Raw genomic sequence first — 22,657 nt, forward strand, 5'->3', positions numbered from 1 at the left:
GGGTGGTCTGTGGTCAAGGGGCGAGGGTGGGTGGGTGGAATTCAGAGGGCATGAGGAAATATTTGGGGATATTAGATATACTTATTATCTTTTTTGGGATGGTGGCTTTGTAGGTGAATACGTATGTCAGACCTCATCAAACTGTGTACTTTATGTGTGATTTCTTATATGTCATTGCACCTTAATAAAGCTATCCAGTAAAGACAAAGAAATAAGAGAAGGACTCTGGGTTAGATTGGCTTGAAGGAAGGTTCCTCCCATAGGAGTGAGAACAGTGTGACACAGGGTGAATCTGGTGTTCTATCCTGGACCTCCTGGGGCGGCTGGAGGGGGTGCTGCAGGGTCCCAGAAGAACGCAGGATTTGTGTGTTTCGAGGTGGGGAAGGGTCATTTCTTATCTAAGCGTTGGGTTGTGCTGGGCAGGTAACCCTATAATGTTCACCTTCGTAGTGAAAAGGATATCTTGATCACTTGGTACTTTGTCTCTGCATCTATTGGACTGATGCAGAAGTAAAGGGCTTTATAGTTGAATGGCTATTGGAGAAACTGGAGATCCTGGAGATGGTATTTTCTGGCTAAAAATAGTTGGATTCAAATCTCTAAGGTCTAATAGTAGCGCTGCTTTGAATCATCTGTCTCAGTCACGTTGTTTGCTCTACACTTTCTTCCCTTACTGTAACTAATTAGTAGAAAGGCTGTCAAGTGGTCACAACCATATAAAATCACGTTTGTTGCCAAGAACCATAACATTCTAAATGTTAACATGAAATTTGCATTATGGTCACATTGCTCCTAACACGTTGATTGTGTTAGGACAGATTCGCATTTTTCAGACAGTTGTCAATAGAACTGGCTGTCTTTGCCCAAGCCTTGCTGACACAAGGATGTTGCAACTTGACACAAGTGAAGTTTGCTAAGATAAAATCCTCTAAGGTAATTGTCTTTTCCTTATCATTGTCCTTGGCAATTACAACTGAGAAGTTCAATGTTTATAATTTGGTCATAGAACTTTGAGCTCACTTGCTGTGGAGATGGTGGAGGACATGTAAGTATGGCTTCAACTTAGGCACAAAAAATTCCTCTTTTTTTTTCATGTATTTTTAATCAATCTATACACCTACTTTATTATTTTTTTTTGAAAGATTTTATTTACTTATTTGACAGAGATCATAAGTAGGCAGAGAGGCAAGCAGAGAGAGAGGAAGGGAAGCAGGCTCCCCACTGAGCAGAAAGCCTGATGCGGGCAGGACTCGATTCCAGGACCCTGAGATCATGACCTGAGCCGAAGGCAGCGGCTTAACCCACTGAGCCACCCAGGTGCCCCTATACACCTACTTTAAAAAAAAGAATTATTCATTTTAGAAAGAAAAGAGTGCATGCGTGAATGGGGGGAGGGGCAAAGGGAGAGGGAGAGAGAATCTGAAGTAGACTGCCTGCTGAGCTTGGAGCCCATTGTGGGGCTTAGTCTCGTGAGCCTGAGATCATGACCTGAGCCAAAACCAAGAGTTGTATGCTTAACTGATTGAACCACTCAGGTGTCTCTATATATGTGTATATATATGTTTTTTAAAGATTTTATTTTATTTTTTCAGTGTTCCAAGATTCATTGTTTATGTACCACACCCAGTGCTCCATGCAATACGTGCCCTCCTTAAAACCTACCACTAACTTCACCTAACCCCTCACCCCTCTCCCCTCCAAAACCCTCAGTTTGCTTCTCAGAGTCCACAGTCTCTCATGCCTTGTCTCCCCCTCCGATTTCCCCCAGCTCCCTTCTCCTCTCCATCTCCTCATGTCCTCAGCATAATCTCTTCCAGTCCTGTCCATGTTGCTACAAAAGTTGGTTATTCATCCTTTCTGATGGAGGCATAATACTCCATAGTGTATATGGACCGTATCTTCTTTATCCATTCGTCTGTTGAAGGGCATCTTGGCTCTTTCCACAGTTTGGTGACCGTGACCATTGCTGCTATGAATATTGGGGTGTAGATGACCCTTCTTTTCACTACATCTGTATCTTTGGGGTAAATACCCAGTAGTGCAATTGCAGGGTCATAGGGAAGCTCTGTTTTTAATTTCTTAAGGAATCTCCATCCTGTTTTCCAAAGTGGCCGCACCAACTTGCATTCCCACCAACAGTGTAAGAGGATTCCTCTTTCTCCACATCCTCTCCAACACTTGTTGTTTACTATCTCATTAATTTTGGCTCTTCTAACTGGTAAAGGTGGTATCTCAATTTGGTTTTGATTTGAATCTCCCTGATGGCTAATGATGATGAACATTTTTTAAATGTGTCTGTTAGTCATTTGTATGTCTTCTTTGGAGAAGTGTCTGTTCATGTCTTCTGCCCATTTTTTGACATGATTATCTGTTTTATTTATTTATTTAAATTTATTTTAAATCGTGCTGTATGACCTTTAATTAGGTATAAAGACTTCCAATCACTTCACCTAGGGACCATTCTACCCGCTGCTCTGTTTGCCTGCCAGTCTCTTGTCTCTCTCTTCAGCAATGGTGAGGCGGATACCCTTTCCACGGGGAAGAGAAATCCATGGTTTGTTGCCTTTGCCAATAACAAAAATGTTGGAGAGTTGGGTGGCAAAGCTGTTGCCATTGGCATCTTTCACGTGAACCACATCAAATGAACCAGGGTGTCTCTCTGTGTTGGTGATCACACCAGTTCTTCCCCGGTTAGCACCCCCAGTCACCATACACAGATTACCAGTGTCAAACTTGACGAGATCAGTAATCTTTCCGGTTTCCAAATCAATCTGAATGGTGTCATTGACCTTGATGAGGGGATCAGGATAGCGGATGGTGCGAGCATCATGAGTCACCAGATGGGGGATTCCTTTTGTCCCCACAAAGATCTTTCTTACTTTGCACAACTTGTACTTGGCCTCCTCGAGTGTAATCCAATGAATGGCAAAGCGACCCTTGGTATCATAGATCAGATGGAAATTCTCTCCGGTCTTGTCAATGCTGATGACATCCATAAAACCATCAGGGTATGTTATATCAGTTTGGACCTTGCCATCAATCTTAATAAAACGCTGCATACAGATCTTCTTTACTTCATCTCCTGTTAGGGCATACTTAAGTCTGTTCCTTAAGAAAATGATGAGAGGGAGATACTCTCTCAGCTTATGGGGACCAAGGCAAGGAGCAAACACACCAGTCAGTTTGTCCAGCATCCAATGCTTTGGAGCTGCTACACGCTTCAGATGTTTCTTGGGACCACGAGCCATGGCTGCGCTAGGAACGAAAAGAGCGATTTCTGGTTTTTTGAGTGTTGAGTTTAAGGAGTTCTTTATAGATCTTGGATATCAGCCTTTTGTAGTGTCATTGCGAATATCTTCTCCCATTCCGTGGGTTGCCTCTTTGTTTTCTTGACTGTTTCTTTTGCTTTGCAGAAGCTAGCTTTTGATCTTGATGAAGTCTCAAAAGTTCATTTTCTCTTTTGTTTCCTTTGCCTTTGGAGACATGTCTTGAAAGAATTGCTGTGGCCGATGTAAAAGAGGTTTCTGCCTATGTTCTCTAGGATTTTGATAGATTCCTGCCTCATGTTGAGGTCTTTGTCTCTTTCGAGTTTATCTTTGTGTATGGTGTATGAGAATGGTCAAGTTTCATTCTTCTATACATAGCTGTCCGATCTTCCCAGCACTATTTATTGAAGAGACTGCCTTTTTTCCACTGGATATTTTTTCCTGCTTTATCAAAGATTATTTGACCATAGAGTTGTGGGTCCATATCTGGGCTCTCTACTCTGCTCCACTTGTCTGTGTGTCTGTTTTTGTGCCACTTATGTGTATATATATATATATATATATATATATATATATATATATTTATCTTTTTAAAGATTTTTATTTTATTTTACAGAGGGAGAGAGATCACAAGTTGGCAGAGCAGCAGGCAGGTGGGGGGGGGCAGGCTCCTTGCTGAGCAGAGATTCCCGATGCGGAGCTCGATCCCAGGACCTGGGCTGAAGGCAGAGGCTTAACCCACTGAGCCACCCAGGCACCCCTATGTAGATTTTTTCTAAAAGGAATTTTGAAATCTTGTTTCTAACATGTGAACTTTTAAAAAGAGGATTTGAAGCTGTGTTAAAGAGATATGAAATAATTCATGAAATATTTCTAATATTTATGAATATACTCATTAAATGGATGAATAGTGAAATACAAACCGAAGTTGAGATTGGGTCAAATTAGAGAAAAACAAGCATTTTAAATCTGCTCTAACTTTCCTTGATTTAGGAGCCTAGAAATATGTTACCAAGAAATCTGACCTTGAGTTGTTTATTTCATCTTCATTTTCCTTCTTTGTAAATAATAACTACATTAAGTGAGGTCCATGCACCTTCATTTGGGGTCCTGTGTGTAGCAAGTGCACGTCATTCTCAGCCAGTGGGACTCCTGGTTGTGGCCCCCTGGGCCCTGGGAGGATTCACAGAAAGCTTCGTGGTGGTATATGAAGGGAGAAATGGTAGGCTTTCCTTCTGTTTTTTGTAACATCTAGGGAAAAACTTGTTTCTTTCTCCTTTTTCTTTCCTCCCCTTCTTTTTCTTCTTCAGGGACATCAGATATGAATGTTCTCTTTTTTCCTGGGAGAATAATTTGAAGTCTAGGGTATATACCAAAAGAAAAATCCTAATTAATTAAAGAAAAATATCATCTTTGTATCTCTGGGATTGTGGTTTGTATTACCCAGAAATTGAACATCAAGAATTTTCAGGTGCATTTCAGCTTTCTTTTTGATCATTTACTTCTGTTAGCCATTTACTTTTCTCTCTTATGAGATATATCCTTTATCTTTATATTTATTGGGTTTTGGATTCTTTTTTAATATTTAGGATATTAGTCCTTTGCTTTTTACCTTTAAACTTCTAATATAACCTTTCCCCTTGGATTATTGTTTTTGATATTTTTGATACACAGATGTTTAAAAATTTTTATATTATAGGGGCATCTGGGTGGCTTAGTCAGTTGAGCTTCTAGCTCTTGGTTTTGGGTTAGGTCATGATCTCAGGGTTGTGAGATCGAGCCCCACGTCAGGCTCTGTGCTGGGCATGGAGCCTGCATAAGATTCTGTCCCATTCCTTGTGCCCCTCCCCACCCCCATCTCTCTAAAAAATTTTTTATATTGTAAATCTGTTGATATTTTCCATTTGTGATTTATTGTTGTTGCTTTCACATTTGGAATGATGAGATAAATAGTGATCTATATAATTTTGCCAACTTTTTAAGATTTAAAAAATTTTTTTAATTCTTTGATTCACATGGTGTTTGTTTTGCAGCATAGTATAAAGGGAAATCTTCCCTGATCTTTTAATACAGCTAACCAGCGTTTGTGAAGCTAGACAAAGAGAGACTTAATATTCCATGTGAATTTAATTCAGGATGGTACTCAAATATAGCATATTCTGGAGAACAGAGAGTAGTAAGTAGATTACCCACCTTGCTGAAAATAGGGTATATGAAGGAGAATTTAAGATTGGAAAGATGGTTTAAAGTCTAAATGGAGACTGCCTTTAATGCCAGGTTAAAAAATTAAAATTTGTAGGCAGTAAGAATTTTGAGTGGCTGAATAAGCTTGAAATGAACTTTTAGTTACTAGGACCTTTTTAGCCACAAGTAATAAAACAACTCAAACTGATTTAACTTAAGCAAAGAAGATTTTTTAGGAAGAAATTTTATGGGCTTGTGTAATTGAAAAATCAAGAGATAGTTTTAGCTTCAAATATCAGTTAATCCATGGATGTCCGTGGGTGGCTTCCCTGTCTCTTGACCTTGCTCTCCTCCATACTGGCCTTTTTAAAGATTCTTAGAGGTGGCCCCTCACGTCTCTAGTTGTAAATCTTTTAGATACAACTTTATTTATTTATTTTATTATTATTTTTAGTATTTTATTTTATTCATTTGACAGAGATCACAAGCAGTCAGAGAGGCAGGCAGAGAGAGGGGGGGAAGCAGGCTCCCCGCTGAGCAAAGAGCCCGACGTGAGGCTTGATCCCAGGACCCTGGGACCGTGACCTGAGCCAAAGACAGAGGCTTAACCCATTGAGCCACCCAGGCGCCCCTAGATACAAGTTTAGAAGCAAAGAATGCCTCTTCCGTGAAATTCCCTTACAAATCCAGACATTTTCCTGACTGGGCTCATTGGTTCCTTTTGGCCGAAGGGAAATCATGATGATGATTGGCCAGAGGGGGTCCTAAGTCTTCCTCGAATGAATTAATGTTGGCCCAGGAATTCAGGTGCTCTTGCTGCGTCTGGACCCAGGCCTGGGTCGTGTGCTCTCCTCCTGGGGGCAGGAATAGAACCTTACTGAGGCCATACAGTCTGGATGTTGGGGAGCAATGGTTTCCCAAAGCCAGGCAGCATACTGGAAGAATAGTAGGTGTGTTAGTCAGCTTAGGCTACGTTACGCTGCAGTGACCAGCAGCACCAAAGTCTCTGTGACTCACTAGAGGCAGCTATAACCGGATTCTTTCTCATTCACTCCAAGTTTGCTGGGGCCTCTGGTGGCTCTGAGAGTTGCTGTCCATGTTCTAGTCCAGCGTGGCTGTCTTGGGACCAGGCTGTCATCATAGCTTGGGCCAGAGTCACAGAGCTGTCTCTATTTCTCTGTACTAACTGCGTAGTCTTGCTGTCATCATCCATTAGGTACAACAAGAATTCACTTTCTAAAGTGGTACGCACTCTTGTTTCTGTTGGGGGAGAAGTACCTCACTGATTAGTCAGGGGCCCTTCTTCCGTTTATACTTTTGAGTCTACAGTTTAGACAGACTGTTTGTGTCTTTGTGAGTGTTTGGCATTCTTTCCTTTGCCTTGTAATTATTCGTGTTTGTTCTCAGCACCTTTTTGAAGTGGTTTTATGGAACATTGAAATCCCTTTTAAGCATCCCTTAGTCCTCATGTTTATTTTGAGTGATGACATTAAAATCCCAGCTTTTTGGTGGTGACGTTCATGTGATTAATACGCTTTGGGCTCTCACCCCTGCGGGAAATTCCCGGGCAGCACTGGGGATGTGCTTTTAGCGATTTTCCCTCGGAGCAGTGTTCCTTGAGGACTTTACTTACTCTTCTCAGGGTGTGGGAAGGGTGGGAGACTATTGCCAACACTATTCAGCATAAACTTCTAATTTCAGCAGACTGTTAGAACTTCCCATGAGAAGATCGTCTGTGAAAGCAGAGCTGTTGGTCACTCTGTAAGCAGTCCTGCTTCCCTTACTTCATCTGGACGGGGATGCCGTGTGGTCATGTTCAGAAAATAGCATCCTGCCCTGGGGCCCATTGATTATGTAAGGCCAGGACACCTGTGGTGGCTGATGCCACATGGCTTGGAGCTATGAGAGTCTCCCTTCCCCAGAACTAGTCAGGTGAACTGTCTGCCTTCAAGTTTTTAAAAATGCTACTGTTTTGTTTACCGTCCTCCTATATGTCTTCTTTGCCAAAGGAAAAGAAAGCCAAAGTAATCATCTCATTGATGTTGACAAAAGAAACTAATGAAATGGAATTGTTGGTGCATCTTTTTTTTTTTAAATTTTTAAATTTTTTAATAAACATACAAGTATTATTAGCCCCATGGATACAGGTCTGTGAATCGCCAGGTTTATACACTTCACAGCACTCACCATAGCACACACCCTCCCCAATGTCCATAACCCACCACCCTCTCCCTACCCCCTTCCCCTGGCCCCCTCAGTTTGTTTTGTGACATTAAGAGTCTCTGATGGCTTGTCTCCCTCCCAATCCCATCTTGTTTCATTTATTCTTTTCTCACCCCCAAACTCCCCACACGTTGCATCTCCACTTCCTCATATCAGGGAGATCATATGATAGTTGTCTTTCTCCGATTGACTTATTTTGCTAAGCATCATACCCTCTAGTTCCATCCACGTCGTCGCAAATGGCAAGATTTCATTTCTTTTCTTTTTTTTTTTTTTTTTAAATATTTATTTATTTGAGAGAGAGAAAGTGAGACAGAGCATGAGCAAGGAGAAGGTCAGAGAGAGAAGCAGACTCCCCGTGGAGCTGAGAGCCCGATGTGGGACTCGATCCCGGGACTCCAGGATCATGACCTGAGCCGAAGGCAGTCGTCCAACCAACTGAGCCACCCAGGCGTCCCAAGATTTCATTTCTTTTGATGGCTGCATAGTATTCCATCGTATATATAGACCACATCTTTATCCATTCATCTATTGATGGACCTCTAGGTTCTTTCCATAGTTTGGCTATTGTGGACATTGCTGCTATAAACATTTGGGTGCACTTGCCCCTTCGGATCACTAGGTTTGTATCTTTAGGGTAAATACCCAGTAGTACAATTGCTGGGTCGTAGGGTAGCTCTATTTTCAACTTTTTGAGGAACTTCCATTCTGTTTTCCAGAGTGGTTGCACCAGCTTGCATTCCCATCAACAGTGTAGGAGGGTCGTTGGTACATTTTAACTGTTCAGATTTTCAGCAGGTTCTGCCCTATCTAGGTTGTTTGGGGGAAGGGAAAGAAATATGTGCATGCATTTATCAAGTCATTCATTTATTCCTACATTTGCCTTCCTTGACCTGGGTGTTCTGTGGGGGGATATAAAGACTTAGTTTTAAGTTAGTTTAATACCACAACTTACCTTGTTGCCATGAATAGGCTTCAGGGGAGTCCGCCTCCCTGAAATTGTCTGAAAATCTGGAAGGGCATTTTTCTGGGGAGAGGATTCTAGAGCTTGGGTTAGGTTCTCAAAGAGATCTAAGGCTTCAAGCTGCAAGGATCCTTCTCATATGCGCAGAATGCCTTGTTGTAGACCTCTTTGTGGCTGATGTAGCTCCTGATGGGGGCTGTCACCCTGTGAAGGCAGGACCTGTTGGGTATTTCATGTGACTGCTTAGACTGGAAGCAGGTAACGCAGGCCATTCCTAACCGGGAAGAAGTGAGCGGAAGGGAAGGGGGAGCAGTGCAGGCTCCCTGGCAAGCATGGAAAGGACGAAGGGTTGACCTCGTTTTACTGAGGGTAAAACGCACCCTTCCCAAATGCTTGTGGGGTCCCATAATCTTGGAGAAGAGCATTAGGGGCACAACTTCTGGAGCCAGACTTGCCAGATTTAAGTCTTGGCTCTGCAATTTAGTAGTTGTGTGTATTTCAGCAAATTATGTAATTTCTGTGTGTCTCAGATGTCCTCATGTATCAAACTGGGATAATACAGTATTTGCATCATCAGACTGCTGTATGGATTAAGTGAGAGAATACAGAGTTCTAGGAGAGCATGTAGCACTTTGTAGGTGCTTAATAAATGTTAGCTTCAATATTGGAGATCAGAAGTTGTTCCTTAGTCCTGGACAGTTGGACTTGTGTGTGCATGTGTTGGGTATTTTGTACCTGTCTCCCAAAAAGTCACCTGCTTTCAGCATTTGCACTTATGAGCTGTTCCAAGTAAATTTTTGGTGCACAAATGTCAAAGGATGAAAGAATATAGTCAGATATCCTTTTAGTAAAATAGAGTGGTCAGTGTTCTTGTCACAAAATGTTGCCTGATGAGGTTCTTGCCTTGAGGACTAACTGAATGCAAGTATGGTATTTCCTTTCCATCTTTGGAAATGTACTGTACAGGCTTTAATCCTGATTGCATCGAGGGCGTGGTGGCTGAAGACCCCTGGTCCAAGACATCGCCTCTCTGATCAGTAAAAATACATTGTTTTCTTTACTTCCAGACTTGGTTCCTTCAATTATGAGCAACTTGTTGAATCCAGATGCCATTTTCTCGAACAATGAGATGAGCCTGTCGGATATTGAAATCTATGGCTTCGATTATGATTATACTTTGGTGTTTTATTCCAAGCACCTGCACACGCTGATATTTAATGCTGCTCGGGACCTTCTCATCAATGAACACCGGGTAAGAGCTCAGGGATACTGCGGGCAGGCTTCTTCCTCCTTCCCTTAGACGTTGAAGAACAGCATTGAGCAGACCTGGCCTTGTGCCGGGATACAGACATCACTTAGTAAAGTGTTGTTAAATGAATGGGTAGATTTTGTTCCATTCCAGGTGACTCTATCTGGAAGATTTTGTTTAACTACTTTTTTTTGAGGTTTGGTTGACCCACAAAAAGCTCTCTGTACTTAATGCATGTAACTTGATGAGTTTGGGGATGTGCATATGCATGAAACCATCACCATCAAGGTCATAAACTGTCACCTCCCAGCGTTTCCTCCTGACCCCTTCATTATTATTGCTATTTGTGTGTGTGGGGAGCGGGGGGGGGAAGAACAGTTAACATAAGATCTACCTTCTCAGCAGATTTTGGTAATACAATATTGTTTGCTGTGGGTGCTGTGCTGTGTAATAGATCTCCAGAACTTGTTTATTTCACAGAACTGGAAATTTGTACTTGAAGATAGTTTTTTTAAAAAAGATTTTAGTTTTTTATTTGAGAGAGAGAGAGAGAGCGAACATGAGCGAGGGAGTGGCGGGGGTAGGGGGCGGGGAGGGCAAGCAGACTCCCTGGGGGGCTCGATCCCAGGACTCCGGGATCATGACCTGATCCGAAGGCAGATGCTTAACCAGCTGAGCCACCCAGGTGCCCCTGGAAGATAGTTTTTTAATTTTTTTATTATTTTAAATCTTTAGCTGTCTCTTTGACAAAAGACTCTCAAGTTAGGTGTTCGTGGAGATAGGCTACAGACTTCGTGTTCTCATTTCTCCCTGAGCAGTGACGCAGTTTCTTCCAGAGCTGATGAACTTGGCAGCCCGTTGAGTTCTGGTTAGAAGAAATTCCTCAAAGTCATTCCTGACTTGACTTTTTCTTACGTATAGGACATTCGAATGTCTTCTGCTGCTGCATAGTATTGTTAAGGGCTTATAGTAAGGAAGGAAAAAGGAAACATGCAGAACCCGACATGCTTTCCTGTAGTGAAGTTTGAGTTCACATTTCAGGAGCCAGGATGAGACATCCTCAGGGGCCACCTGGATTAGTGCCCTTTGAGAACCCCACAGGACCCCGAGAAGTACAGCTCAGTTTTCTGTCTCAGACAGAGTGCGTTGACTGCAGGGGCATGCTCCTGATTGGAGGGGAACTGTACTGTCCTCCTGCAACTTTCACCACCCATCTCTTCTCTTGTCATTTCTTCCTTCATGCATTACTTCAGCCTTTCCTAAGCCCCCTGCTGTGTGCCAGGTCCTGTCACAGAAGCAGGGAGCGTGAGGATGAGCACACAGGTCCCAACAGAGTCGTCCCCACAGGGACCCTAGTGGAGTCAGCCGTGGAAGCAGAGGAATTATGTGGCCACCTGCTGGAGGCCTCTCCCTGTATCTGCAGGAAGAGCTAGGGCTGTGGAGAGGCTATTTGGAGCAGCTTTCCCTGCCTGAGGGAACTGGGAAACAATGACAAAGGCAGTAGTTTAGCAGAGTCTGGAAGGAGTTTGTCTGCAAAGTTGTGTTGGGGCGGGCAGACTGGTGGGTCTGAGAGAACTAACGTTGTATCCACTAGAGTAATGTTCTACACTACTGGGCTGTGTGTCATGTAGTCCAGCCTTTATGCCGTCCAAGATGTTTCTTCTCCCAGGCTGATCATTTGTAGTTTTTCAACCATTCTCATTTGGCCTCCTTTCTGGTCTTTTATCATCTTATTTATCCTTTTTGTGTGTGTGCTCTGGTTTATCCCTCTCATATGTGAGGCCCTGAACTGAAGATGTTACTGCAGGTGAGGCCTGACTGGTGTGGAATAGAGGGAGATCATCACCTCCCTGGTTCGGCATACCATACCTTTATTAATACTTCCAAAGTTTCCATTAGTTTTGGATCCTCACCATTTGATGCAGTGTATCAAATGATCCCCTCAGCTTTGGGTTATCAATGGATTTAATAAGCAGCTCAGTTTCTCCTCATTCAAAATGCAGAAATGGCATTTGCCGAAAATAACCTTCCCTTCTGTCTCTAAGCCAGCAGCCAGCTTTCTTTAGTTATGGCCACTTTCCCACATGCAGACCCATGTAGTCACTGGGCATCCAGCTGCACCTCTCTGTTCGAGAGACTCTTCTCTCCTGTCGAACAGGCAGACACCTCCCTTCACTGCGGGAGTGACAGCAGAATAAGGACGAGGCGGTCCCACTCTTGTGGCCCTGTGTGCCAGCCCAAAGCATTTCTCCACTACCACCCCACCAGGAGATGGAACCGAAGAGGTGTTGCACTGGTGCTGGCAGTCTAGTCCTCCGTCATCTGTGGCATTTGCTGTGACTTTGATATCACTTATAAAATGAAGGTCATTTTATTAACAGCGCCGTCTGTGGGTTTCCTGCCAGGTGCTGAACACACAGGTTCTAGAACTTGACTGCTGGTGTTCAAATCCTGACTTTTCATCACTGACTGCTCAGGGTATCTTGAGAAACTGACCTCATTTCTCTGAGCCTCTGTTTCCTCTGCCGTGAAATGGGCACAATGACTGTACTTTGCTTACAGTGTCATTGTCATAATTAAATGAGTTAATATACATAAAGTGCCTGGCAGGGAGGAAACACTCACTAAATGTTAGCTGTGACTAACATTGTTTCTCCGTGATAACCCTACAAATAATCTGTTTTACAGGTGAGGACACGGAGGCTAATAGAAATGAGCTGGTAGTTCAAAGCCCACGAGATCAGTAGGAGGTAGAACCAGGATTTGAACTTAAATCTGTTTCCAAGGCATAAATGCTCTCTCCTTTATTCCTTGTTGTCCCTTGTGGGATTAATAACACCTTTCATTTATACCCTTTTGTTCATATGAAAATAGAATATTCATGAAGGTAAGAAATTTATGAAGATAAAAAAATGTATGAAATTTGGGGGAAAAGAGAGATGACATAGGTGGGGAAAGAAGGTGCAATCATTATGATTAGAAAAGCCTCTGGATTTAAGATCACTGAAATTTCAGTCCCATTATGTCTGTTTGTTGCTTTGATAAAAGAGATCAGTCATAACACTAATTATATCAGGCATATTAATAGAGTCAATTATGCTTATGCAGATTTTTCTCTTGGTCTGATGAAACAAAATAATTCTTCCAAGAGGCATTTAATTTGGTGCCATTTTTCCTGCCAAAGTCTAAATGTACTTGTGGAGATGGGAAGACATCTGCTTTTGAGATGCAGTAAACTTTGCAATTTTGCAGCTTCCCAAAAAGCAAACGTAAAAGTTCGAGCCCCTTCTTAATTAGATTGTTTTTCTTCTTTTCTTTTCCTTTCCTTTTCTTTCTTTCTTTTTTAAAAAAGATTTTATTTATTTATTTGATAGAGATCACAAGTAGGCAGAGAGGCAGGCAGAGAAAGAGAGGGAAGCAGGCTCCCCGCTGAGCGGAGAGCCCAGTGCAGGACTCAATCCCAGGACCCCGAGATCATGACCTGAGCCGAAGGCAGAGGCTTTAACCCGCTGAGCCACCCAGGTGCCCCTTCCTTTCCTTTTTTCCTTCCTTCCTCCCTCCCTCTCTTTCTTTCTTTTTTTAAGAAAAACAAGTTTTTACGAATAGAACAATATAGGGTAATGATTGTGTCTACATTTCCCTTTCATGGGTCCACCAAGGGATAGAAAGGGTGTTCTGGATTTTGCCCCCTAGATCCACATGCCCTCATCATTCTCTGGCATTGACATGTTTTCTAAATCCAGAGCCAGTGTCAGCCGTGACCTCTGCCCTTCTTCTGTATGCAGCAAACCCTATGGGTTCTCACTCTCTCTTCTTTGTTAAAATAAACTGTTAATTTTCAGAGAGTTTTAGGTTTATAGACAAGTTGTGAAGTTAATGGGGAGAATTCGTGTACCTGTATCCCAAGCCTGGTTTCTCCTCTTGTTCCCAGGTTACGTTACTGTGGCCCATTTATCACAACAAAAGGACCACATCGATCCATCTTTATTAACTAAAGTCCTTCCGGGATTCTAGATTCCCTTGGTTTTTCCCTGATGTTCTGTTCCTGTTCCAGGGTCCCATCCCGGATTCCCCAGTTAAATTTAGCTGTCACATCTCCTTAGGCTTGCTTTGAGAGTTTCTCACAATTCCCTGGGTTGTGATGACCTTGACACTTGTGAGGAGTACTAGTCAGGCATTTTCTGAGGATGCCTTCTCTTAGGATATGTCTGACATTTTTCCTGTGATTAGATGGGGGTTCTGGGGGCCACTGTCACCATCTTCATGTCAAGGGTACATGTTGTCTGCATGACTTATCACCAATGACATTGGCCTCTAGCATGTGGTTGAGGTCTGTGTTTAGGATCTCTGCCACATGAAGTTACTCTTCCCCTTTCCATGTTCTACTCTTTGGGAGGAGGTCCCTGTGCAGCTGTGAACTTTCTTCTCACTCATTCATGATATGTCCTAACTCTGTCCCCCTCTTCCCTACTGCCACCGTTCTGGTCCATGCCACCATCACCTTCCAGCTATGGGGCTCCTGGAGCCAAAACCCGCTTGAGCCCTCCTGGTGTGGTTGGAATGACAGAGAAGGCCTTCCAGTGTGCCCAGGCCCCCTGTTTCTCCCTCTCTACCCACCCTGCCCTCACTTGGCTGTGGCGACACCAGTGTTCTCGCTCCTCCTTGAGCTGCCGGACCCTCCTGCCCTAGGCCTCTGCACCTGCATTTCCTTGGCTTTGGAACATCCTTCCTCCTGGCCCCAGGCTATCTGAGGCATGGCTCATCTTTTTTTTTTTTTCCCCCCTCCAGATCTCTGAGCCCTTGCATTGCATTTGCTCTGTAGTCCTTCTCACCAGGAGGCCTTATGCTGGGTGTTTATGGTCAGCCTCCTTGTGGAGGAGTATAAATTTCTTAGGGGCGGGGACTGTCCGTCCTGTTTGCTGCCATACTCCCAGGCCCTGACACAAAGGACACAGTTGAGTGAGAATGTTGTGCTTGGTGTGCAATCACCACTTGGAGGCAAGTTGTTCTGCCCTCGCTTCACATTTTGGGAAGATTTTAGAGAACTTTGTTTTTGTGCCCTTCTGCCCTGCGTCTAGTAAGACTCATAATTTAGGCTACTTAAAATAACAACCTTAGAACTCTGAAAATCAAGGATTTCTAAGCATCTGGACCTCAGGAACTCATGGGCAGTGTTGTGACGTAGAGGTTACTAGCTGTCTCGAGAGCTCTGTCACTCGCCAGAAAGGGGGCACTCGGGCCAGCCGCAGAGCTGTAGGAATGACCCCCACACTGGGAGCCCCCAGGTTCTCCTGGGTTCTCCGCGGTGTTCCACTGTGAGCTCTGCCTGGAGCTGTGAGGGACGTTACTCTAGCACGTCGCTCTCCCTTCGTCGCCACACACTAGCCGGCTCAGAGTGTGCTTGGCATAAGAACAAATCCAGGTACTGAGGGAAACTAGATTGGGCCTCAATAAGAAGAATTTTAATAAAAATCCCTAGGCAGTTCTTTTTTTATCTTTTCATACTCTTTGTTCTGCTTTTAGAGACACCGGTAATCTTCATGTTACATTGAGTGAGCCCTCTTTTTGAGGCTGGTGGAAGGTTCCTCCACTCTGACAAGTCCAGAAAATCTAGCCGTAGGCCACTGGAGAAAGTGTAACCTCCTGGCTGGTGGGAGGAGCTCTGGCTTCCTCGACGGGATGTCGCCCTTGACGGTTATTCCTAGAGACGGATGCCGTGCGTGTGTATGTGTGTATGTGTGCCTGTGTGTGTGTGTGTGTGTGTGTGTGTGTGTGTGTCTGTCTTTCTGTGTTGGAAAGGGGCCTACCATGAGGACTTGATCAGCTGTATGGAAAAACACAATTTAGAGGCAGGAGTGGAACATAGAAATCGCCCCAGTCCAACCATTTCATTTTCCATAGGAAGGACGGGGCTTGGAGGGGTTAAGAGACTGGCCTGAAGTCCTCTGGGGGAGTAGTAGAGGCTAGCACCATGGATCTAGAAGCCCAGGCCCCCAGTTCCGTGTCCAGCAAAGTAGCTCCATGGCATTGCGCCCTTGCTACGGGCTAGAGACAGCTCCACTGCCTGCCTGCATTATATTATTTTTATAAATTTTTAAAATTTTTTGAAGATTTCACCTTTTTTTTTTTTTTTGGAAAGATTTTATTTATTTATTTTTATTTGACAGAGAACACAAGTAGGCAGAGAGGTAAGCAGAGAGAGAGGAGGAAGCAGGCTTCCTGCTGAGCAGAGAGCCTGATGCAGGGCTCGATCCCAGGACCCTGGGATCATGACCTGAGCTGAAGGCAGAGGCTTTAACCCACTGAGCCACCCAGGCACCCCAAAGATTTTACTTTTAAGTAATGGCTACAACCCAACGTGCAGCTTGAACTTAACAACCCCAAGACTAGAGGTCTCAGGCTGTACGGGCCGAGCCAGCCAGGTGCTCCCCCGTATGCATCCTTTGACTTAGCTTCTCTGCTTCCACCCACGGTAAGACTCTTGGCATCCTTACTTTGGGAATGAGAAAACTGACCCTCAGCAAGTGACCTTACCAAGGTCACCCAGCTAGCACATGGTAGGACTGGGATGCGATGCCTCATCCTGCATCCCTGGAGCCTGTTCGTTGTGACGACAGTGTCCATCGGGCCCTTCCAGCTGCCTCTGTCCGTTCTCCGCATTGTCTGCCATGTCGCTGGTTCCCTGGGAAAACACTGTGTGTCTGTCAGGAGTGGTTTCCCAAGACCACCCAGCTCTGGGGCCTGTGGTCGGTACGTGGTCGTGTCTCACTGTGCTGTCTGTGCCCTGCAGGGGGCGTCCAGACAGGTCCAGAAAGAGCCGCCAGACTTCTAGTAGTCGGTGTTCAGACTGCTCTGTCTTGAACTCACACACCGTCTCTCAGGTGCAGCAGCTGCCCTGCGCTCATCACCACAAATCCACAGAGCAAACTCACTGGGCCCTCTGAGGTGGCAGGTCCTGCCCTCTCGGGAGCGAGGAGCGTCCAGAATGGAGACTCAGGGTTTGTTCAGTCAGAGTGGATTGCAGGTTGGGGTGGACTTGGGTGTGACACAGGCCTGCAGTCACGCACTGGCCCGCACATGGTCAGTCTTTGTGAGCCTGGGCAGGTTCCTTGACTCTACTTCTCAGATGACTCAACAGTCCAAGGCCACGAGGTGCCGCACCCCCGCCACGCTGGTGCGGTGAGTCGTTGCAGAAAGTGTGCAGAACGGTGTGGCCCAGGACTCCTTAAAACAACCCCTGTCGGGAGCATTTAAACTTCTCCCCCGTGTCCTACTCGTCCCTCAGCACTCCCAGGTTTGGGAGGAGACTCCAGAGGGGTGCGGACCCATGGCCTCCCTTTGGGAGGCATGGCCATGGTGCCCTGTGCGGGGTTCTGGGGATGCGAGTGTGAAGTCTGTCTGTGAAAATGCAGAACTGTACACGGTGTTCAGGATTCTTGGAAACGCCTCCGAGTGGAAATAGCATTTGGTGATTTCTTGGCATGCATGGCAGGTGTTAGATAAATGAGCTCAGCTGTGACATTTGAGTCAGCATTCTGTGCAGCTTGAACACTTGTGCGTGCCGTTCAGCCTGGTGGGCGCGGGAAGTGTTCCCACGCAAACGTGACCCTGGCCATGAAAAGTTAGTACTCTTGGGCAAAGAGGTTCTGCGCCTCTTGGTAGCTGTTAAGGCTTTTTTTTTTTTAAGTGGGGGAGGGGCAGAGGGCGAGGGAGAGAATCTTAAGCAGGCTCTACACCCAGCACAGAGCTGGACATGGGGCTCGATCTCACAACCTCGAGATCACGACTTGAGCTGAAAGCGAAAGTTGGATGCTTAACTGACTGAGGCACCCCCAGCTGTCTAGATTTTTACTTAAGTGGTTTACGCTGTGATTGGAAGGAAGATCCTGGTGCCACAGCCTCTCTAGACTCAGGAGTACTTTTCTGTCCTACAGGTCTGTCCAGGGGCAGAGGGGAGAGGGGAGAGCAGGGGAAGAGGCCCAGATCTGATTCTGTGCCTCACCGTATCCCAGCGGTGTGGCCCGGCCACCCTGTGTCTGTCTGTGCCTCTGGTGTCCTGTCTGTAAAATGGGAATGGGAGAGCCTGTGTGCAGTAGCAGCACACAGCGTGCTCAGTACCTCGGTACTACTGGCAGGGGAACCAGTGTTCTTATTTTGAGATTGGGAGGGAGAGAAGGACTTGAATGCCTAGCCTAGTAGATAAGAACAGAGCTGGGGTTTTTGCATAGTTTGAGGAATGGTTTGATAACAGGAACTACAGGGAGCCGAGTGACACGTTCTGAGTCTGAGTGTTGGAACAGTAACAGGCTGCCACATGCTGAGAGAGGTGGCTCTTGAGGCTGAACCCAACAACGGGGAGTCCTTCCAGCCCTTGGTGGGTGAGCTGCAGCCAACTGTCTGGATGAGAAAAGCAAAGAAAGCTGTACGGAGGGGGCCCCCCCTCTGAAAAGTTTTTAGCTTGGTCTTCATGAAACCTGGTGGGGGGGCCATGCAGGGGCTGATACACTGAGCTGCTCGAATGTGAGCTGAATGATGGTTGGTGACGTGTTGGGGAAACTGTGCTTCTAGGAGAGGGGACGTTCCAGTTCCTCTTCATCGCTGCCTTAATTACAGTCAGAGGAGGTGGACGCAGATGTGTTTCTGGGGAAAATAGGGGTCCAGGGGCAGAGGGAAGGGATGGGTAGGGGCAATTAAGATGAGAAAAGCTGGGGCCAGGGGTGAGGCCTTCCCTGTGCTTGGGTAGATGAACCGGAGTGGGGTGGAGGGAAGGCTCCGTGACCAAGAGCTCTGTACTTGGGCCAGAAGCACACGGCCAAGCTGCGGTCCTCACCCCATCTTCCCGCCAGAGTGTGTCTGCCACCTCAGCTTTTGTTCAGGGACCCATTCTGGACGCTATCTTGAACTTAGTTCGTTTTTAGCTAAAAATAATTCCTTTCTTCTTTCTTAGTATCCGGTGGAAATCAGGAAGTATGAGTATGACCCAAATTTTGCAATTCGTGGACTTCATTATGATGTGCAGCGGGTAGGTTTCATCATCGTGTTTTTCTACATTTTAATGGAGTTTGGGAATAATGTACTCTCGGCGCTTTGCTGAACACAGAAATTGATTTTAAATTCTATTCCTTGGGGCCGCAGAACTGAATTACTAAAAAAACATCTTTGGATAAAGCCTTTTGCAAATGGCTGTATTAGAAAAAAAATGAATGCATTTAGCTACTTGGAAGATACTCCTTATACTCCTAGAAGCCGTTTTTGATGTTCTGAGGAGCAGCCTGTTGTCCTGTTATTTTTGCAGATCAGTCATTTCCTTAACAGACTGCACAGTGCTTTTTTTTTTTTTTTTAAAGATTTTAATTATTAGAGAGAGTGCACTCATGTGCTTGCGCATGAGCATGGGGGAGAGAGAGAAGCAGACTCTCCACTGAGCAGGAAGCCTGAGGTAGGGGGCTTGATCCCAGGACCCCTGGGATTATGAACTGAGCCAAAGGCCGATGCTTCGCTGACCCAGCCCCCTGGCACCCCCACAGTGCTTTAATCAACAAGCGGACCTGTCCAACACGTACACTGTGCCTCTTTGCCATGTCCAGCTGGTGTTGCTAGGATTTATGAGGCCCCCTGAAATTCTCATTAAATATGCGGCTTGCCATCCGTCATTCACCTTCGTGTGTGTTTATGTTTTTGAAGGCAGTGTTGATGAAGATTGATGCTTTCCATTACATCCAGTTGGGAACCGTCTACAGGTAGGCGAAAGAGAAGGTAAATTTAATTGACTCACAGTAACCAAGTGGCTTTGGGTTTCAAGACCCACTGACGGCCTGGTGATGAAGAGGGTATAGTGTGTGTATTTGTGATTTATTCTCTCATTCATTCAGGAACATTTACTGGGGCCCATTATGCCAGATCAGAGGGGTTTGGCTTACAAGGATGCCCCGGGGAGCTTCGAGTGTAAGTTGGAAGCCACGTAAATAAACCAGTGACTGCAGTCCACAGTGACCAAGGCAATGATGATGTTTAAACCATTAGGGGGCGCTCCGGAGGGGGTTTTGGGGGAAGATAGGCTCTTTAGAGGTGCCCATCTGCCAGTTGAGTGAGGGTCCCAGAGCTGAGGTTTTGGGTGGGGCGGGAGGCTGGGGTGAGGCAGGGGGTTCTTGCTCCCACCATGGCAGTTGAGTAGTTTGGATATTAAGGACCCCCCCCCTCCATGTATTAGAATTAGTAGAAGCACTTAGCTCAGTTCAGAATCTTTGTCACTTCGAAAATGAAGGATTTTACCTTTTCTAATTCTTGAATTTGGGGGGGATTTAGGAGTATGGTTATTGTACCTTAGAAAGAGGTGTGCCTGTCTTAGCTTCTCCTTTCACAAACTCTTCATTAAAATTAATGTTTTTCTGTCCGACTTAAACATGCACACTGTTCCCGATACTTGGATACCGCTGAGAGCGTCGTGGCAGACCACAGTAGCCCTCTGTCCCCCCTCCCCACCCAAGCCCTTACACTCTTCAGTTTTTTCCTTCACATCATTCTTCCTATTTCTAAATACTGTGTTCATAGTTGTCTTTCCTAATTTATTAATTCTGGATGTGCTACGGGGCAGGACTGGGTGTGCGCGCACGTCCCACTTCTGCGGGCTCGTGCTTGTCCGTGAGTGTCGGCTGGTTCCTCCGTCCTCAGGCGTCGTTCGCGTCATGACTCCGCAGGTCTCATTCCTTCTGACCCGTGTCATGCCCGGTGACCGCCCTCCTCCTCGTACCGTGCTTGCTTGTTCTCAGATTTGTTTGCTGTAGAGGTGTCCCGAGTTTTCTCTAAATGTTCCATCACCAGTATCATCAATTTCCAACAATTCAAATGTCTTAGATACACTGTCAGTTACTTTTTTTTTTTTTTTTTAAAGATTTTATTTATTTGGCAGACAGAAATCACAAGTAGGCAGAGAGGCAGGCAAAGAGAGAGAGAGAGAGAGGAAGGGAAGCAGGCTCCCTACGGAGCAGGGAGCCTAACGCGGGGCTCGATCCCAGGACCCTGCGATCATGACCTGAGCCAAAGGCAGAGGCTTTAACCTACTGAGCCACCCAGGCGCCCCCACTGTCAGTTACTTTTGTGTTTAATTGGCTACTCCTTCTGCTCTGACTTTCTCTGGTGGCTTGTCCTGGGGCTTGGGTTTGCCTCTCTCTCCACTCCCCGATGCCCGTCTCTTCCTCTCTCTGGCTCTGCTCCCTCATTCTGCTGGAGCACATCCCCAGAGCTGCCCGGTGCCTCTCAGAGCTGAGCCTTTCTGGGGGGCTGTGGCGGCTCTTCAGTTCTTCACATTGGTGTCCCCTTGCAGGCCCCTGTTCTTAGTTTGCCGAGCCAGAAGCCCCCTTTTCATCTGCTACTTGTCTTCCACAAAGGTGTTCAAATGTCCTGTCTGCTGATGTCCTTGCTCTCATATCCTTTCACTGTTTGAGGAGTTTATTCTTTTTTTTTTTTTTTTTTTTAAATTTAAAAGAGAGCTTGTGTGTGCAAGCTGGGTGGGGGCCCAGAGGGAGAGGGAGAGAGAGAATCCTATGCAGGCTCCATACCCAGCATGGAGCCCAATGAGGGTCTCAGTCTCACGACCCTGAGATCATGACCTGAGCTGAAATCAAGAGTCAGGTGCTTAACTGACTGAGCCCTCCGGCATCCCTGAATAGTTTATCCTTTTACTATCATTTTAATGGTGTTTCAGGAAGGAGACGAGGTGGTGTTGATGAAAATAATAATATTTGTAATAATAAATAGCAACGAGCAGATATTAAGTCTTGCTACAGCATAGACACTGTCATAAGTGTTTTATTTGTGTTCACTTATTTGATCCTTGAAATAACCTTATGAAGTAGGTGCTGGTATTAGGCCCAGAGATGTTAAGTAACTTGGCCAAAGCCACAGAGAAGTAGAATTCTGACCCAGGTGGTCTGTTCTGCCCTTAGCCTACATGCAGCATGGTTTTGTTGTACGGATTAGGTTAATGAAATCCTTCACAGGTGTCTTGAATCTTTTCCTCATCTCTGTTCCTGCCATCAGCTCCCTGGCTCAGACACTTAATCCTTTTCTCTAGGGCCCTTGCAGTTTCCTGCAGTGCGACCTATCCTGGACATCATTGCTGGACTGACGCATCTAAAGCATTGCCCTCAACAGACCCTCTCTCCTGCGATCCTGGATGGCTCCCACTGCCTAGAGAATGGAGCCCAAACCTCTTGGGTTTCCCACCAACCTTCTCTAAACCCATACCCTACTTTTCTTCTACACACAGCTTTTTACTTACTGGATCAGTTAAGACTCTTGGTTACAGGTACGGAAACCCGACTCAGACTGGGTTAACCAGAAATACAACAGTGGCTCACCGGTGGTGTGGCCCAAGGGACAGTGCCCGTTGCAGGCATGTCTGGTTCCATGGGCCAAATTGATGTTGCCAGAACTCTTTCCATCTGTTGGCTCTCTCCCTCTGGGTTTGCTCCAGGCATGCCCCTCCGCCGGAGACCCCTGGCAACACCCTTGGCCCGAGGTCAACAGGAGCAGGGGACGGTCTCTTCCCAGCAGTTACAGCCAATCTCAGCGTGTGTGAGGCAGTTGCACACAGCACATCTGTTCTCTCCTCTGAGCTCTCCTTTCCCGGTTGCCATCTGCTCCTGCTGCCGTTCTGCCAGGGCGCACTCTTCCTTCCTTGCTGCTGCTTTAGATCTCCCCCATCCTTCCTTCAAGGCTGGCTGGTGCTGAGGCCTCACCCTCTTCTCGGCCCAACGTGGTCTGTTCCTC

At 45.7% G+C, this 22,657-nt stretch overlaps 2 protein-coding genes across 4 annotated transcripts in view; one reads left to right on the top strand and one right to left on the bottom strand.

Moving 5' to 3' along the window:
• Positions 1 to 22,657, top strand: part of NT5DC3 (5'-nucleotidase domain containing 3) — a 62,044-nt gene that overhangs the window by 12,264 nt on the left and 27,123 nt on the right. For all 3 annotated transcript variants that reach the window (XR_006608031.1, XM_004743023.3, XM_045084772.1), the window contains exons 2-4: positions 9,705 to 9,889; positions 18,834 to 18,908; positions 19,571 to 19,626. Coding sequence is in view for 2 of the 3 variants with exons in the window: in XM_004743023.3 (XP_004743080.2) it covers positions 9,705 to 9,889; positions 18,834 to 18,908; positions 19,571 to 19,626 (316 nt within the window). In the remaining variant the exon portion in view is untranslated. The remainder of the gene's footprint in view (positions 1 to 9,704; positions 9,890 to 18,833; positions 18,909 to 19,570; positions 19,627 to 22,657) is intronic.
• Positions 2,402 to 3,274, bottom strand: LOC101688135 (40S ribosomal protein S4-like). The gene has a single exon (XM_004743022.3). The coding sequence runs from the start codon at positions 3,246 to 3,248 to the stop codon at positions 2,463 to 2,465; it is 786 nt and encodes a 261-aa protein (XP_004743079.2). The 5' UTR covers positions 3,249 to 3,274; the 3' UTR covers positions 2,402 to 2,462.

Source organism: Mustela putorius, unplaced genomic scaffold (genome assembly GCF_011764305.1).
Source record: "Mustela putorius furo isolate JIRA1106 unplaced genomic scaffold, ASM1176430v1.1 tig00000788_pilon_pilon_pilon, whole genome shotgun sequence".
NCBI classification, from domain to species: domain Eukaryota; kingdom Metazoa; phylum Chordata; class Mammalia; order Carnivora; family Mustelidae; genus Mustela; species Mustela putorius.

Excerpts from the sequence above, each read along its gene's own strand:
- LOC101688135 (XM_004743022.3), bottom strand. The coding sequence starts at position 3,248 with ATGGCTCGTGGTCCCAAGAAACATCTGAAGCGTGTAGCAGCTCCAAAG.